Source organism: Mustela nivalis (assembly GCF_964662115.1).
Source record: "Mustela nivalis genome assembly, chromosome: 8".
NCBI classification, from domain to species: Eukaryota; Metazoa; Chordata; class Mammalia; order Carnivora; family Mustelidae; genus Mustela; species Mustela nivalis.
Window position 1 is genome coordinate 89,780,926 of NC_139027.1, and position 20,160 is coordinate 89,801,085.

At 33.9% G+C, this 20,160-nt stretch overlaps 1 protein-coding gene across 9 annotated transcripts in view; it reads left to right on the plus strand.

The window, feature by feature from the left end:
• LOC309871347 (uncharacterized protein) overlaps positions 1–20,160 on the plus strand; it is a 244,129-nt gene that overhangs the window by 18,326 nt on the left and 205,643 nt on the right. For 4 of the 9 annotated variants that reach the window (XM_082744303.1, XM_082744300.1, XM_082744304.1 and 1 more), the window contains one exon: positions 13,101–13,160. The exons of the other annotated variants lie outside the window; for them this stretch is intronic. In XM_082744303.1, coding sequence (XP_082600429.1) covers positions 13,101–13,160 — 60 coding nt within the window. The remainder of the gene's footprint in view (positions 1–13,100; positions 13,161–20,160) is intronic. 9 annotated transcript variants of the gene reach the window in all.

The following is a 20,160-nucleotide window of genomic DNA, read 5'->3' on the forward strand; positions in this document are numbered from 1 at the left end:
ACAATTAGACTCAGTGGCTCAGTCAGCTAAGCCTCTGCCTTCACCTCAGATCATGATCCCAAGGCCCTGAGACTGAGCTTGACTCCCTGCTTGGTGGGGAACCTGCTTCTTCTTTTCCCTCTCCCTCTGCAGCTTCCCCTGCTTGTGCTTGTTCTCTCTCTCTCTCACTCTCTCTCTCAATAAATAAAATTTTAAAAGTTAAAAAAAATTAAGAAATAAGCATCAAAGATTAATCCATAAGGTAAAAATATTTATTAAAGTGATTAATTAATTTATATTAAAATTAAATATTTCCTTGCAATTAAGTGCAGTGTGGAGAAAAAGTTAATAGACAACTGACATAGGAATGAACAATACTTAAAATATTTAAAACTGACAAGGAATTATTAGATTTAGACTCCATGATGATCTCTATGTATGTGCATATAAAACACCTTAAAATACTTTGTAGGAATGTGCTACAGGAAATTAAAGAGACAGGGAGATAAAGGGGGAAAAAATAGCTCAACTTGAAATGACTAGTTGGCTGCCACTGTGTTTTATTTACATTTTCCACCACTTTTTTGGTCAATGAAATTATTTTACATGTATCTATTATTATCTTGTAGGACATGTTACACTAAGATCATTATTAATGAAGTTGAGAATAAGAATATGATGCCTCATTTCATCATAGTTGTTAAAAATGATTCCTAAGCTGGTAAATGCAGGAAGCCAGAAACAAACAAATAATAATTAGCACCAGTTCAAAAGCTTGTCCACCTGGAACCTGTAAGAAAATCCAACTAGATCCTGAAAATAATGAGTGATTTGAGGAAACTGGACAGGGATATAGATTTCCAGATGCTTTTTACTTATAATGGCAATAGCAACTTAGACAAGGTAATGGAAAAAAATCTATTAATTGGCAGTAGGAAAATTATTAAAAAAATATAAACCATAAGCCAATGAACTTGGGAAAATTATGAAGAATCTACATAAACATAAAATGAAACAATATATATTTGCCAAGGCACATTCACATTTTAAAAAATAAGTTGAAAGGGGAACAATATGCCATAATACATATATCAATGTTTTTCATAGAAGTTTAGTATAAAAAATAAACATTTTAAATAATTTATTTGGAAATTGATATCACATATCTGAAAAACTTGGAAGAAGAAATGGATAACCATGACTAAACAAATGTAGCAGAAAAATGATTTACAGTAATAGATAAAATCTATTCAAAAATGCAGTGAATATTGGCCAAAGCTTAGTAAAATCGATAAAATATAAAATGTAAAATGAATTCATGAATGAAAAACAGAATCCCATTAAATCTAATTTGGAAAGAACTAATAATTTTTTTTTTGCCTGAATCTGCTCTGGCTTTCATTAGGTGGGACACTGACCAAGCCCACTCAGCTCCTCTCTCATGCCCAGTAATAGAAAAGTCAGGGACATTAATTACTTCTGGGATGAATTTTAACCACTGTGGATAGGATGCAGAAGCCAGTGGGTTAAACAGATTCTTTCTTGTTTCAGGAAAATAATTCTGAGATGTATTCTGTGCATTAGGATTGATGCTCAGTTGTCCACAATCATAATCCACTCAGTCTGAACTCATATATGTTTCTCCTGGACCACTTAGCTCTTCTCATTCTCTCCTCTTCCACGTGATCAAATCCCAAAATAATTATTTAGGTTGTGTATGCAAGTCCTGATTTTGAAGGGAAACTCAGTTACAGAAAGAGATGAAAATAAAGATACAGGGAAAAAAATGGTGCACTTGGGTGACTCAATTAGATAAGCATCTGACTCTTGATTACAGCTCAGGTTGTTATCTCAGGGCGATGAGATGAAGCCCCTTTAGGCTCTGTGCTGGGCAAGGAGGTTGCTTAAGATTCTCTCTTCTTATCCCTTTCCTTCCACCCCTCACCTCCCATGCTGTCTTTCTCTTAAATAATAAGCACTGCTGAACTATCTTAGATTCTGTACCTTCTCTCCAGCCATAAACCTATGACTGTCTTTAACTCTTGAAAACTTTATTATACAAATTAATGTGGTGAAAGAAGCAATATGAGAAAGCCTATTAATCTGATGAGCATGGAACTGAACAAACCCTATAGATACTTTCTCTTTGATTTCTAGCCTATCAATATCTACAGTGAGTCACATACACTCAAGATTATTGTTTTTATTGTATACTTCATATATTAATTAATTTTTGACTCATTATCATTTTGTTGAAGTGTTAAACTATGGTAATAAACAAACTTTTAATTAACTTTTCCTCCTATGATACAAATATAACTTGCACTTGAGCTTTAGCTAATTTTATGTTCTAAAATTGCCAAAACACAATGATCAAGGTTTCTAGATTATTTACTGTATTTTCTACTATATAATATTGTTCTATCTCTTCTGTATAAAGAAAATAAATGCTTGGGGCTCTTGGGTGGCTCAGTGCGTTAAAGCCTCTGCCTTCTGCTCAGGTCATGATCCCAGAGTCCTGGGATAGAGCCCCACATCAGGCTCTCTGCTCAGCAGGGACCCTACTTCCTTTCCTTTCTCTCTGCCTGCCTCTCTGTCTACTTGTGCTGTCTGTCAAATAAATAAATAAAATCTTTAAAAAAAGCAAATGAATGCTTGATAACTAAATGAATGCTTTACTGAATAAATTAAATATGGCAATAGCATTTTATTTTATCATGCTTTACATATTAAACTATAATATTATATCACTAGTCTACAAATAATCTACTCACATAGTGATTTGGAAGCTTTTAGCAAAAGAATTCTTCCTCCTGATTGTAGTATAAAAGCCACAGAAATATACAGAAGACTCCCAGGATAGAAAGTTAAATCCAGTTATCCGTGATGCCTTGAGTAGGACCTGACCTATGTATGTCCTGGGATGCACTAGTAACTGTTACATGTGATAGGATTATATTTAATATATACAGTTTCATTTACTTCACAAAGGAGATATAAATTTGAGAATAAAATATTTGATGAATCTATAAAGTCTATATCTATTTGTAACCAATGTGGTAGAATTAAGATGTTAATTTGAAAAAAAATTTTCATTGAACACATACACATATTCAATTGTTTTTATATATATAAACAGCATTATTTATTTATGTAAATAAATGCATTGTCAGTAAAATCCATTTACTTATCAATCATAAGGGTAATTTTAAGTACTAAGAATAAGAAATATGTGAAAAGATAAGTGTCAAGAGTGCAGTTTGTGGTAATTAATACAATATGATAGGCTCATAAAAAAGATACATTACTTGAACTTAAAAGCTTCTATAATTAAGCAATGACCACTTGAAATTTGTAATTAGTCTTGCTGCAGTTTTTCCTTGCACTTATTGCCCTTCCCCAGAAGTTCATTAAGAATTTCTGTGAATGTCCTTATGTTTAATCTCATTCATAGATTCCACTGCTGCTCACAAAACAAAGCCAAAAAGAGAGGTGACTCTATGTGGCACTCCATCCACAAGCAATACATTCATAAATAATTAAAAAGCTCTCTACTTCATTTGTTACCCATTCAGCTGATAATTTAAATGAGTAACTGAGGCCATTTTATCAGCAATTTTAATAGAATGCGACTCAGAAACTTCACAGTGTTATTTAAGAAGAAATGCTCATGTGTTAAGGTTTTGATTTTTTTTAAATCAACAAAATAATTTTCAAATATTAAAAGCAAATGTCTCCTTTTCCTCCAAGTTTCCTTGCTATGTCAAAGTTATAAATAAATACATTTCAATAGTATTTTGAGTAGTAGATAAAAACAAATGTTTTGAAACTGTCTGTGGGTTGACTGTCTGGGTTAACTTGTATAAATATCTGAACTCAATGTATTTAGACTGTATTAGATGGTTTTTTAGACTATTTAAAAATACATGCTCAGATCATGACAACATTATTCATTTTAATAAATAAATTATTTTATTTAATTATGTTTAGATATTTATTTATTAAATTAATGATTTAATATTTAACATTCTAAATTTGAAATATTTTAAATTCTAAAAAATATTTATTTAATTAAATCAATATATTTAATATAAATATTTAATAAATTATTTAATCATTATTATAATTATGCAATACATTATGTATTGTGTAATAATTGCATTTTAATAAATAAATGTATTATTTACATTATTTTATTTTACTTTATTTTATTTAGTTGACAAAGAGAGGGAGAATGCAAGCAAAGGGAGCTGCAGGCAGAGGGAGAGGGAGAAGTAGGCTCCCAGCTGAGCAGAAAGTTCAAACTGGGGTTCCATCCCACGACCCTGGGATCACCACCTGAGTCGAAGGCAGATGCTTAACTGACTGAGCCATCCAGATGCCCAAGGCTTTGTATTCTTCGCTTCTAAATATTGATGCTGCTTTATCTTTGGAGTTAGTAAATTGATGCTGAGAATTCATGTCAAAGAATTGATAGTAGCTGTTAAACAGAAACACGTAATTTAGGGAAAAAAAAAAGAACAGAAGGAAGAGAAAGGCCAAAAGTCAAAAGCACATTAATATAAAATTTAATTAAATAAATAAAGCTGGTATTCCTAAAGGGGGCTAATAAAAGAGCTGCAAAGAGCAGATAGGATTAGGAAAATTGTCCACTCCTGGTCATTTCATAATTTTAAACTATTCCTTAATAATAAATATACTTAGTTCCAGAAACAAAACCACATAAGGACATTTCCACCAAGTTTCCTCTAACAGCATTTACAAATTAGACGTTCAACAATGTAGTTCGTTACGTGTTGCATCTGTATCTTAAAGTTTAAACACTTTCTGTGACACATTTTCTAACAATGAAAATTTATATATATACATATATATATATATATATATGTATGTATATATATATATATATACCTTATACCTAAATGGAAAAAAAAATATATATATAGAAACCTTATCAATAAATGAAACCTTTCTTTGTTTATTAGCTTAAATAGATAAATTAGCAGCAACAACAACAACAAACAGCTAATATTATAGAGGTAGGAACAATTTACCTTTTCATTCATTTCTATTTTCTAAAAATTCCTATTTTATTTTTTTCTCAAGTCTGTCATAATAATTTTCCAAATCTCCTGCCTTATTCAATTTTTTTCTGTTAGTGGAAATCTCTATTTCATATTTATTTTCTCTTCCTCCACTCTTTGCTCTAATAATTCAATGTATTATTAGATTTTCTGTTTTTCTCTTTATCCAGATATATCTTTTCTCTCTTTCTTTCTTTCTTTTTAAAATAATTTGATTTGCTGGCATTTTACATCAGTACATGCTTTCTTATGGATGTTAGAAATGTCTGTGGAACTACTAGAAGAATAAACGTTTTTACCTTTAAGAAGTTTACAGTCTAGAGTGCCTGGGTGGCTCAGTTGGTTAGGTGTCTTCCTTCAGCTTAGGCCATGATGCCAGGGTACTACGATCCAGTCCTGCATCAGCTGCCTGCTCAGCAAGGAGTCTGGTTCTTCCTCTCCCTCTGCCCCTCCCTCTCTCTCTCTAATAAATAGATAAAATCATTAAAAAAAAGACTGACTGAAATCTGAGACTGAATTACTAAATTCAGTCTTAATATAAGACAGCTAAACAAAGCAATGATAACAACTGGAAAATTTATTCAGATCATGGTTTAACATTTTTGGTTGACACAGGACCTCTTTCAGTAACAACTTTCCCTAAATATCAATTTCTTTTTAAGGCAAAAAATTTTGACAAGAAATCCAGATCCTTCTCATCATTTTCATATCAATTTAATGTGACATCCTCGGAGTATATAATCAAATATGTAATTATTCTATCTGTTGCCTTGTATATTACCTGTATCTTTTTCAGACTCAAAGTTCCATTGAGGTAGAGTTTTTTTGTTTTGTTTTTAAAGCAGAGATTTTTAAAGTGCTTGTTATATACAAGATGCTTAATAAGTGTTTACAAAACCTATGTATTTCAGAAGCCTTAAACAGGCTTTAAAATAATGTAGGTGATATTAGTAGTCATATCAAACAATTTGTAGGTTTCAGTCATGTAAATAACTACATTTCTCAGAGACAGAGAAACATACAAATGATCTGGGTCCAGTAGGATAATGCTAGCATGTGTTGTAAATTCTCTTATATGACCTTATTCTTGCAAAAATTGGTTATGTGGCAGAAAAAAAGGTATCACTATCTTATACTTTATGATTTAAAGAGATTTATGGAAGTTGTTAATTTCTTACACTACCCCTTTGTTTCAGTGGAACCAATTCCCGTGGTAATGGTGAGAGGAAAGTAGGCAATTTAGGCAGCAGCAAAAATCTCCTACAAGGCACTATAAAATAAGGCTTGTTCTAGATCATGGGTATGTCCAAAGGGGAATGTTAAGGGGTAGAATGGATGATGGGTGCATTGTGGACTTATAACTATAAGATTAATACTGTTATGCCCCAATAATGGGTCTATGATTAAAGGAGCGAGACTGATGTAAAGCGAAGGTCAAGCAAAGCTTTATTTTATGCCAAGCATCAAGAATCTAACCGAACGTTCGGGGCCACAACTCTTATGAGAGAAGGCAACCCTTCGCTGTTTCACAGTCTAGCTTTTAAGGGCAAAGGCCATGCAGTCAGGCCTGGCTACGCACAGGTGACCAATGAGATTTTAACACACACAGGAAACTTCACAGTGAGGCTAGGTGACCAATTGAGGTTCAATTTACCCTAGTATAGACATTTGACCCAGCCTATTACACCTTGATTAGGATTGGTGCCAAAACGGTTCCCAAAGGGCAGAGGAGTGGGGCATACTCCTTAGTATCTAGGGAGACAATATGCAAACACCGACCCCCCTCCCGCTGATTGATGTCTCCACCTGGCCTGACCCATCCTTGTATATGGGCTTTGTTACCTGGAGCTGATTTCCAGGACTTGTTTTTAAGTGAATCCCCTGGGGGAAGGGGAGCAAGCACAGTTTCAGGGTTAACCTCAATGGAAGCCTCTTGCTAAAATATAAAAATATAAAATGGGTCCTTACATTACAACCACTCAGTAGGGAAAGTCCCAGTGTGGTGATCAAAGAAGTGATGTAACTTGCATTGCACATTTTATTTTTAAAACGTGTAAGTTGTATTTTTCCCTGCCATGACATCATACTTTATCTTCATCTCTGTCTACTAGTTTAAAACTAGTTAAAAAAACTCAACAATTTTTTTAAAAAAATATTTTATTTATTTATTTAAGAGCAAAAGCCAGAGAGAGAGAGAGAGAGAGAGAGAGAGAGAGAGCATGAGCAATATGGGGCTCGATCCCAGGACTCTTGAGATTATGATCTGAGCCAAAGGCAGACACTTAACTGACTGAGCAAATGAGACTCTCACAAACTCAACAATTTTATCAAATTTTTATTTGTTGGGGTGCCTGGCTGGATCAGTCAGTAAAATATGTAACTCTTGATCTTGGGGTTTTACGTTTGAAATCCACCTTGGGTGTAGAGGTTTTTAAAAATAAAATCTTTAAAAAATCTTTTTTTTCATTTTTTTATTTAAGCCATTGTATGGCAGTGTTGATCACTATATTGTACACCTGAAACTAATATTAACCTTATTTTAACTAACTGGAATTTAAATAAAAACTTTAAAAATAAAATAAAAATAATAATCATAAAAATAAAAAAGAGGAAAAATTATTTGGCAGGCAATTTTCTTAATTGCATTATTATTTATTATTATCATTGTCTGTGTGTGTCGGTGGGAAGTGGCTGGTATTCCAGTGAGTTCCATATCTGTGTTACACTGAGGTCCATGTCTGTAGTCAGTCTTATTTTTTTTCTTTTAATTTATTTTCAGTGATCCAAAATTCATTGTTTATGCACCACACCCAGTGCTTCATGTAATAAATTCCCTCCTTAATACCCACCACTGGGCTCACCCAACCACCTGCCACCCTCCTCTTCAAAACCCTCAGTTTGTTTCTCAGAGTCCACAGTCTCTCATGGTTTGTCTCTCCCCCCCGATTTCCCCCAGCACACTTCTCTCCATCTCCCAGTGTCCTCCACGTTATTCCTTATGTATTGAGTCTTATAAAAACTTTTATTTCTTTCCCTATTCTGCTTTGCATATGCTTACCTTAGATGTTAAAATGTTATAAACCCTCCTGCCTGGTCCATTTTCTCTCTCTTCTCTCATGATTTCTCATGCTCTCCCTGCCAACCCCACATGCCTTACAATATCTGGATATGACTAATTTCTTCCTGAGCTACTTTATTCTACTCTGCCATATGGTTGCCCTTCCCTCTTCTGTACCATAACTTCTATCCCCTGCATTTGTGCTTTAACAATACCTAATTCTTTTCACTACATCTGTATCTTTGAGGTCAATACTCAGTAGTGCAATCGCTGGGTCATAGGCTAGCTCTATTTTACTGGAAAGAAGGGCCATATGCACCCCAGTGTTCATAGCAGCAATGTCCACAATAGCCATTCTGTTGAAAGAGCCAAGATCCCCTTCAACAGACAAACGGATAAAGAAGATGTGATCTATGGATACAATGGATTATCACTCAGCCATCAGAAAGGATAAATACCCAACTTTTGCATCAACATAGATGGGACTGGAGGAGATTATGTTAAGTGAAATAAGTCAAGCAGAGAAAGTCAATCATCATATGGTTTCACTTATTTGTGGAACCTAAGGAATAGCATGGAGGACATTAGGAGAAGGAAAGGAAAAATGAAGTGGGGGCATTGGAGGGGGAAATGAAACATGAAAAACTATGGACTCCAAGAAACAAACTGAGGGTTTTAAAGATGAGAAGGATGTGGGGATGGGTGAGCCTGGTGATGGGTATTAAGGAGGACACATATTGCATGGGGCACTGGGTGTTTTACACAAACAATGAATCATGGAACACTACTTCAAAAACTAATGATGTATTGTACGGTAACTAACATAACATAATTTTAAAAAAAAAGGAGGGGGACAATACCTAACACTCAATCTTTGCTAGTTTCTTGTTTACCTCCTTTTAAGAGTAAGCTCATTAGTAGTTTTTTGTTTGTTTGTTTGTTTGTTTCTCAACTAAAAGAAGAAAAATAATACACATTATTTTGAAAACTTTTTGAACAGTGTACAAACGTTAGTCAAGTCCACAATGTCTCATCTCTTCTTCCTCCTAACATGGCTAAGTTGAAAAACCCTTTATCTGGGAAAAGATCATTCTCCTGCCACCTTGTGTAAGATTTTGGCTTTAGCTTAGATTATCCTTTCTTTCCTTTTCTGAAAATAAGTTGAAAATATTAATAGCCTCAGTTTCTTCTTCCAAAATATGACTGCTTCTTTACCAAGTGCAAAAGCAACCCATTTTGACCATAGTAAACAGCTTGGACCTACTTTTTTTGGCTCACTGTTTTAGTGAGACAAGTGGAGTGAAGATGACACACCGTTTCCAAATGTATTAATAATTGGTAAACCATACTTCTAAATTGAAGTTTTGTTGCCATTAAACTATGACCAAACTCGCTACAATTACAGAGATAAATTCTTTATATTTACTATATTTGAAATTACCATATAATACCAAAATGAAATTATGATTATGTGAAGAGTCTGTAATATTAAGAAGATTACTTTGAAATTATTGCTTATCTAAATGAAATTTCCCATTTTATAATCTTGTATAAGCTTCCGTTGTCATTTCCTATTTAAAATCTATTAGAAGGCACTCTTATTTTCCTTCAAGTGGGAAGTCAAATGTGGAACAAATTCATCCCAAAGGAACTGATTCTATATTCCACTGAAGACCAGGTGGCTTCCATGTGGCATTTTGCCCCTTGCATATTGTTCATCTCCTACAACAAATGGGGGTATGCTCTTTAGTAAACTAATTCAACTCAATTAGAGACATTGTCTTCAAGGGATAACATCATAGAGACTAGAATCAGAATCATACTTTTGGGAAACTTGGGCCCAGGATTTTTGTTTTGTTTTGTTTTGTTTTAAGATTTTATTTATTTATTTAACAGACAGAGACCACAAGTATGCAGAGAGGCAGAGAGAGAGGGGGAAGCAGGCTCCCTGATGAACAGAGAGCATGATGCAGAGCTCGATCCCAGGACCCTGAGATCATGGCCTGAGCCTAAGGCAGAGGCTTAACCCACTGAGCTACCCAGGCGCCCCTGAGCCCAGGTTTTGATGGCTTCTTTCCTCAATCTTATAAAACCTATTTGAACTCTACTGGATGCCAGACTGCTTAAAAATATTTGGTCCCTTGTAATTTTAACCTTCCAGTATTCAATGCACCTGATCCATGTAATATCCTATAGTATTTTTGTCAAATGAAGACTCTCAAAGTGTGTTTCTTGGGAGACACTTTTCAATTGGTTGCTTACATTTCTGCATTTATTATTTGTTCTAGACCATCCTTTGAAGATGGTTGTATTGAATAGACTTGGAAGACAGAAATAGTATCTTTTTTTTTAACTTAACCTGTAGTGTTTGCAAATATTATCTGCCTCTGTTTTGATTCTTCTTGTGGGAACTGAGGCTCAGAACTGATATATAACTCCCACCCCTACACACACACAGACACACACACAAATACTGTTAATATTCTGGATACCTCTATTGCTGTGAATAATAAACTATATTATTTCTGAACCATGAGTCTGCATCTTCTATCAACACCCAAGAAACCACGGCAGACTCATACACCAGCTTTCAAATAAGGGAAAATAATCTCAGATGCTTTATATTTTTTGATAGTGTTACCTACTTCTGAACATATGACTGAACACATATAAAGCTGGAGCCATGACCATTTAGAGCTTCTTCTGTGGAAGAACTATGCATTCACTAGTAAACAAAAGTAGTTTCATCTTTTTTTTTTCCTCCTGGACACCATTTCCTCTCTCACACTGTTGCTCAAATTGGATGGAGTCTAAGGTCCTTTGAGGAAATTTTTGTTTAATGACTCAAAATAAAATAGGAAGAGTCTAAAGTGCTAAAATTAATTCTAGATAAAAGGTATAAGATCATGCCAGAAAGGATAGTAATTTTATCCAACAACTGCCTGTTCACCCCTTATTTGTTCGTTAACTAATCTCCAAATTCCTGACTAAATCCCTTTTGTAAGCCAGAATGTGAGCTAAAAACTGGGATTTTAAAAAAGTTTTCATTTGAAATCCAGTTAGTTAACATATATGGTTGTATTAGTTTCATGTGTACAATATAACATCTAGCACTCGGTGCTCATCATGACAAGTGCTCTAATTAACCCCCATCACTTATTTAATCCATCACTCCTTTCAGATCCTCTCAAATAACCATCAGTTTATTCTCCGTAATGAAATGTATGTTTCTTGCTTTCTTTCTCTTTCTATGCCTTATTATTTTCCCCTTTGCTTGTTTGTTTTGTTTCTTTTATTCCATATATGAGTAAAGGTTTTTGTCTTTCTCTGACTGACTTATTTCACTTTTAGCATTATACTGTCTAGTTCCATCCATGTTATTGCAAATGGCAAGATTTCAGTCTTTTTTATGGCAGAATAATATTCCATTGTATATACATACCACTTATTCTTTATTTATTCATCAATTGATGGATACTTGGGCTCTTTCCATATCTTAGCTTTACAAATAATGCTGCTATAAACATAGGGGTGCTAGCATCCCTTTGAATAAGTTTTCTTATATTCATTGGGTAAATACACACCAACAGGATTGTTGGATCACAAAGGACTTCTATTTTTAAATTTTATGGAAATTCCATACTGTTTTCAAATATGGCTGTATCAGTTTGCATCACCACCAACAGTTCACAATTGTTACTTTTTTCTTTTTTTTTTAAGATTTTATTCATTTGACAGAGAGAGATCACAAGTAGAGAGAGAGAGGAGGGAGCAGGCTCCATGCCTGGCAGAGAGCCCAATGTGGGACTTGATCCCAGGACCCTGAGATCATGACCTGAGCTGAAGGCAGAGGCTTAACCCACTGAGCCACCCAGGCAGCCCCCACAAGTGTTACTTTTTCACATCCTCTCCAACACCTTTTGTTTCTTGTAGTGTTGATTTTAGCCATTCTGACAGGTGTGAGGTGGTATCTCTTTCTAGTTTTGCTTTGCAATTTCCTGATGATACATGATGATGGACATCTTTTCATGTATCTACTGAACATTTGAATGTGTTCTTTGGGGAAACACTTGTTCATGTCTTCTATCCATGTTTTTATTGGATTATTTGTTTTTGCATGTTGACTAAAAACTGGATATTAAGTAACACACAAGACAGGTTTCCTTGAGCTTAAATTTTATTTGCATGAGTATCATTAACAGGAAAAAATATGCATATGTGTATGTACAAGTGTGTTTATGTATACATCTATCTATCTATCCTCTATCCCCTGTCTTCTAATTGTGGTAAATCCTGTAAGGTGGGGAATGGGATAGTCTGAAGAAATATGCTGCTGGATATGTTGGCTAAGCAAATTTAATTGCACTCAGATGCATTGGATATAAGTGAATCACTCAAATGAGTTATTTAATATTATATAGAAACAAATTAAAATTTTATGTAGTTGAAAATAATAGGTAGTTAAAATAATTTTTGTTGTTTGTTGTTTTTGTGTCTTTTTTTTTGTTTGTTTATATATACTATGGTGTGAAAGTTTATGTCTCCCAAAATCATATTATGAAATCTAACTCTGGAAGTGATAGTATTAAAACATAGGGGCCTTTGGGAGGTGATTAGGTCATAAGTCGGATTACAGTCCTTTTAAAGGAGACCCCAGAGAGTTCTCTTGATTCATTCATCACGTACGTTTACAGTGAGAAGATAGCCATCTATGAGGAAGTGGGCTCTCCCTGGATCTGCCCATTCCTTAATCTTGAACTTCTCAGTTCTAGAACTGTGAGAAATAAATTCCTGTTCTTTATAAGCTATTCAGTCTATATCATGTCCGATATAGCAGCCTGCATGCAGAAGGACACTATGACCTAAAACGAGAGCAATAAATATAAAGTTTCAGTAAAGTCAGTTGGTACAATGTTTTTTTACTTAGAGAAGACATGCTGCTTCATGTTAAACCTTGATATTGTATATATTTCTTGAAGGGCCACTTCTTACTCCTTTGTGTGTTTTCCACAAAGTCCAGGATGATGCCTTACATAAAGGTAATATTTTATAAATACTGTTGGAAATATATACTTCTCTAAAATCTTATTTTGCCTACAGATTACTTGGATCCACTTTGCCTTGTGTAGAATATTTGAACAAATAATTCTAAAATTTATATGGAACCATAAAAGACCTCGAATAGCCAAAGGGATATTGAAAAAGAAAGCCATCGTTGGTGGCATCACAATTCCGGACTTCAAGCTCTATTACAAAGCTGTCATCATCAAGACAGCATGGTACTGGCACAAAAACAGACCCATAGATCAATGGAACAGAAGAGAGAGCCCAGAAGTAGACCCTCAACTCTATGGTCAACTAATCTTCGACAAAGCAGGAAAGAATGTCCAATGGAAAAAAGACAGCCTCTTCAATAAATGGTGCTGGGAAAATTGGACAGCCACATGCAGAAAAATGAAATTGGACCATTTTCTTACACCACACACAAAAATAGACTCAAAATGGATGAAGGACCTCAATGTGTGAAAGGAATCCATCAAAATCCTTGAGCAGACCACAGGCAGCAACCTCTTCGACCTCAGCCGCAGCAACATCTTCCTAGGAACAACGCCAAAGGCAAGGGAAGCAAGGGCAAAAATGAACTATTGGGATTTCATCAAGATCAAAAGCTTTTGCACAGCAGAAGAAACAGTTAACAAAATCAAAAGACAACTGACAGAATGGGAGAAGATATTTGCAAATGACATATCAGATAAAGGACTAGTGTCCAGAATCTATAAAGAACTTAGCAAACTCAACACCCAAAGAACAATAATCCAATCAAGAAATGGGCAGAGGACATGAACAGACATTTCTGCAAAGAAGACATCCAGATGGCCAACAGACACATGAAAAAGTGCTCCATATCACTCGGCATCAGGGAAATACAAATCAAAACCACAATGCGTATCACCTCACACCAGTCAGAATGGCTAAAATCAACAAGTCAGGAAATGACAGATGCTGGTGAGGATGCAGAGAAAGGGGAACCCTCCTACACTGTTGGTGGGAATGCAAGCTGGTGCAGCCACTCTGGAAAACAGCATGGAGGTTCCTCAAAATGTTGAAAATAGAACTACCCTATGACCCAGCAATTGCACGATTGGGTATTTACCCTAAAGATACAAACGTAGTGATCCAAAGGGGCACGTGCACCCGAATGTTTATAGCACCAATGTCCACAATAGCCAAACTATGGAAAGAACCTAGATGTCCATCAACAGATGAATGGATCAAGAAGATGTGGTATATATACACAATGGAATACTATGCAGCCATCAAAAGAAATGAAATCTTGCCATTTGCGACAACATGGATGGAACTAGAGCATATCATGCTTAGCGAAATAAGTCAAGCAGAGAAAGACAACTATCATATGATCTCCCTGATATGAGGAAGTGGTGATGCAACATGGGGGATTAAGTGGGTAGGAGAAGAATAAATGAAACAAGATGGGATTGGGAGGGAGACAAACCATAAGTGACTCTTAATCTCACAAAACAAACTGAGGGATGCTGGGGGGAGGGGGTTTGGGAGAAGAGGGTGGGATTATGGACATTGGGGAGGGTATGTGCTTTGGTGAGTGCTGTGAAGTGTGTAAACCTGGTGATTCACAGACCTGTACCCCTGGGGATAAAAATATATGTTTATAAAAAATAAAAAATTATATATAAAAAAAAGAATATTTGAAATATATTAAGAACAGAATGTCTCTCTAAATAACATTTAGAATCATCATTAGTTTATGACTCCTGACTCATTTGTTTATGCAGTGATACTTACTGCAAGAACACTGAAGTTTGTAATATAATTTTTGAATTAATCACCAAGCTAGTTTATTATAACTTATGAAAAAATAATTTCTCATGTTGGTTTAATTCTGCTCTTTAGTTATGGGCATGACATTTTCATTAAAATAAAGTAGAAAATAGAAGTAAATAATAAATGAAAAATAAAAAATAATAAATAAAAAAATAAAAGTAAAACTCTTGTGAAATGTTAAACTTTTCTTACTTATTTTGTTTTTTTTTCCTCTACTATACTGGCAAAGCTGTATTTTGCAGATAGATACAATTTTCTAGTTGCTAGGTTTGTTACTTTTGCTAAAATTTTCACAATATAAGTAGTTGAATAGTCATGGATTGTTTATTAAACTCCTTATCTACACATATAAAAATAAAACAATGATGGTGACCTGTGTATTTCTAAAATTGTATTCTGTTTTTCCATATTGTGTTTTACAATGTAATTAATAAAGATTCTGCATATATTAACACCCATTCCCTTCTATCTCATCTGTATGTCCATTACAGAGCATGTATGATTTCTATTCATTGCTATGTTGTGGTGAAGAGATTGTCTGAAGTAGTCCTATATTTATGCAGGTAGATCTTAAGCTACGGTGCTCTTGTTTATTTGCTTGTTCCTGATCAGTATGTCTGAAAGATGGTAACTATTGCATCAGGTATGACGATTAAAAAATATTATTGGTGCCTGATACACTGTGATGAATTAGGTAAGTCGATTCATAATATGTTAATTAAATTAGAAAAAAAATTCCTTTGGATTTGTACTTTATTAAGAGTTTTATTTTTTTTGACGAATTCCTTGGGATGTTTTTTGTGTAATATATATCACATGCCTCAACCTTTAAATTTGAATGTAGAAAAGAGTTATCAGAATGAGCCTAGAAAATATTGTTATGAAATATTTGTGTTCTGTTATATTATGTTAACTTAGGAAATAATGGTAGTTATTTTTATTAGCATTTCCTACTTTCCACATGCCCTTACAGATGAGAAATCATGTTTTTCCTACTCTTTTTATCATGGTTGTTATATTCTTCATGATCAATAACAATCAATGAAAATTCATAACATTAATTTTCTTTGGGAAAGTGATATTTTAGCAAGAATCCATGACCAAAAATTTTAGCTGTTTTTCTTCCAGGAGATGAGACTATCAATGTTCCTGAAATTTCAAGAAATAGAACTTATTAATTGTGTTGGTTGATGTTTATTGTCTCTGAACTTAGAGGTGCATAATTCAATTTAAAATTTATTTTGGGGGCGCCTGGGTGGCTCAGTGGGTTAAAGCCTCTGCCTTTGGCTCAAGTGATGATCCCAGGGTCCTGGGATTGAGCCCCGCATCGGGCTCTCTGCCTAGCAGGGAGCTTGCTTCCTCTTCCCTCTCTCTCTGCCTGCCTCTCTGCATACTTGTGATCTCTATCTGTCAAATAAAATAAATAAAATCTTTAAAAAAATGGAGTGGACCTTAGGGGGGTGCTTATCTGAAATTGAGGGACATTATAAAAAAAATAAAAAATAAAATTTATTTTGAATTGAAAACAAGATCTTACTGAAGTTTAGGCATCCCACTTTATATCAGGCCTCCAGTACATTCTAATTTATTTATAGAAAATATCATAAACATGAATGTCACTTTTCCTATTGCATTTATACTAAAACTGCAATGACTCAAAGATGTCAGATCTGAAAAGCACTACCTTTCTATAATTTCTGTTTCCTAGGAGGAATGGATATACCATTTTAGCACAATTATCCAACAGTATTCAAAACCACCATGAATTTTAAAACATAGTTATTACACCCAAAAAATCAAGTATGAAAATGTATAAACAACCAAATCTCTATCTGTAAATGAAATACTCCCACACAGACGAGTTTTAAAACTTTCTAACTTAAGGAATTTGATAGCACAGACTCAGGGTAGTAGTTTCAGTGCCTACAGTATACTTTCAGGGAGAGAGTAATGTAGGCTCTGAGTCACTTTCTGCCTAGAGATGACCTAATAGTGGTTCTGGCATTGTTTGTTTGTTTTTGAAAATACGTTCCTGGGCGTCATTCAGAAAATGCAGAGTTTGGCAATCTATATAAATTAAGGATGATCTTTTTGAATGTTTGTCTTTCACTACATCAAATTAACATAATTGGACAGAAATTCCACTAAATTAAGCATTGTTAGGAAACGTGTAAATTGGAGCTGCTCAAATTAGTTGCTCTTTGAACTATGTGCTGTTGGTTCAGGATTAGATAAGGAGTTTGAAGGAAAACCTAAATCATTGCTTCCTTTTTTGAGAGAGTCTTAGCATATTTTTTTTAAAATTAGCTGAAATAAACAATGTGTTTAGTCGCAAATTGATTTGCATTTTTGCACAAACTCCCTATCTCCTTGAGAATTATAACAAATATTTCATGAAACATCATTGATCATTACTTTGTGACACTGCTGTAAAGTACATTCAGAGTTGCCAGTTAAAAGTGTTAGTGTTGAGATGAAATATGCATTTTTCTTCACTTCCATGCAAATGAACACAGTAATTTATTAAGACACAATGAAGAAAAAAAATTGACAATGAGTTCCAGATTTTAAAAATCACTTGCCATTCAATCCAAATTGTGAGTTTGATCGGTTACCAAACACTTTATAATGCACCCCCGGTAATTTTACAGAGATTATTTTTTTCTTACCAATTCTTGATTATTCTGTCTTGCAATGCAGAGAAAGCTAACTAATTTAAAATAAACTTCTGTTAATTTTGATTGTTATAAACTTAAAATTGATTAATTTCCATATACAGAGTTTAAAATGTTCACAATTTACATTAAATATATATTCTGTGTATACCTTGGAAAAATTATACTGAAAATTGAAATTAAAATGATGTTGTATATAGCTGCAAGAAGCCGCCTGTCCCATTTCATCTTACTATATAAGTTGTGTCAGGTAATTTCTAAAATCCCTACTGCATAACAAGTCTATTTTTTGTTGGTTTGGGTAGTAATGTTTCTTCTTATTTCTAAATAAGAGTTGGTCTATGAGTGCATCTGCAACTGTATTTTTTCTAAGTGGCTTCATGGTCTTGAACTGAGAAAGCTCAGAACATTAAACATCAAAATAATATATTTTGACATAATTAGACATCAAGGAAATGCAATTAAAATGACACTGAGATATCACTATACACTTACCAGAATGGCTAAAAGAAAATATAATGACAAGACCAAAAGAAAAAAATATACCATTTGATGATACACAATGGCAAGTTGTACCATAACTTAACCATCTCAGACTAGTGTAATGTTAAATTTGTTTTCTAAGCAATGTTTTGGGTCACTTACCACTTTTCAAGGATATAAAGTGCTACCATTTTACTTAAAACTGTGAAATTTGGTCAGATTTAAATTTCAATTTATGTTAAAACATTCTGTAAACTGTGTTAAACTTTGACATTTGTTCCCTCTGTTCAGTGAATAACACTATATCATATTCTGAAAAATACGCTAATTTTCATTTTGAAAAATATCCCTTTTTCCTCTTATGGTAATTATTAATATGAATTAATAGTAGAATTTGATATGGTTCCATATGCCCATAAATACTTTATTGTATATTATCAAATTTAATAATGAATATAATGTACTTCTTTGGACAATTTTTAAAGACCAGTCTACTCTTAAAACAAAAAAATGGAGACGCACTTCTTTAGTTCACACAAATTTCATTTTATTATATATAACCTCAGATAAATTTCAACAAATCATAATTTATTAAAATTATGTCTACTTAAAAATCTCATAGAAGAGTAAAACCATCAAAAATAAAAATAAACACACACAACACACACACATCACCCATGTATTGGCAAATCACAATTGCTGTAACAATACATTAGGCATTCCACAGTTAAGGGCTATCAAAATTTCCATCAGTGGCAAAAAGATTTGTATCCAAATGGACTGATTTTCCAGAATCCAAGAAAAAGTCTCCTAGGGTTTATTTAAAGATAAATATTTGAACAAATACTTCTTAAATTTAGGAAATTCAGAACATACGATTAAAGAATATTTGCAGTGCAGACTATATTCAATCCTTCCTTCAAAATGTGCCTTTGAGTTCATAATTCTGTTTTCTCTATCTATATTGAGCTGTCCTCCAAGGAAGTTTTCTAAAATGTGTGTCTCTGTGTGATAAATGTTCTAAGACCTAACATGCTTCATTGTATTTTTACTGTGCTCTCAAATTTAATCAATAATTTGGCTTGATGTATAATATCTAGTTTCAAATATCTTTTCCATCTATACAAACACCCAGCTGTCTCCTTTATATGCTATTACTATTGAGAATTCTGCTGTCAGTATTATTCTTGTACATTTTAGGTGATCTGTTCTTCTCTTGGGCATCATTTAAGCTCTTCTCTGTTTTTGATATTCTTAAAACTCACCATAATGTATATGAGTGGTTTTTTGTGTGTGTGGTTTTTGTTTTGTTTTGTTTCTGATTTCTCATGTTTGGCATCATTTTAAGTCTGGTATTTTTTATCTTTCTTTAATTCTCCAAAATTTATCTCAGTACTTATTTAAATATTTTCTTTATTTTTTTTCTCTTCTGCTGCATTTGGGCAGAAGTCATTAATTTGTTTGTTTGTTTGTTTTTCCCAACTCATTTATTCATTTTACAGCTATAATCATCTTAGTCTCCATTTATTGTATTCTTTATTTCAACAATTTTCACTTAATTTATATTCAAAGTATAGTATCTTTTCTTTGCATATGTATATCATTATTTTATCATATACTTTTAAGCTATTTTTAAAAATATTTTATTTATTTATTTGACAGTGAGAGATCACAAGTAGGCAGAGAGGCGGGCAGAGAGAGAGGAAGGGAAGCAGGCTACATGCTGAGCAGAAAGCCCGATGTGGGGCTTGATCCCAGGACCCTGAGATCATGACCTGAACCGAAGGCAGCGGCTTAACCCACTGAGCCACCCAGGCGCCCCTTTTAAGCTATTTTTTAAAAGTACAGTCATTCTTTTTTTTTTTTTAAGGTTTTCTTTCTTTATTTATTTGACAGAGAGAGATCACAAGTAGATGGAAGGCAGGCAGAGAGAGAGAGAGAGAGAGAGAGAGAGAGGGAAGCAGACTCCCTGCTGAGCAGAGAGCCTGATGCAGGACTTGATCCCAGGACCCTGAGATCA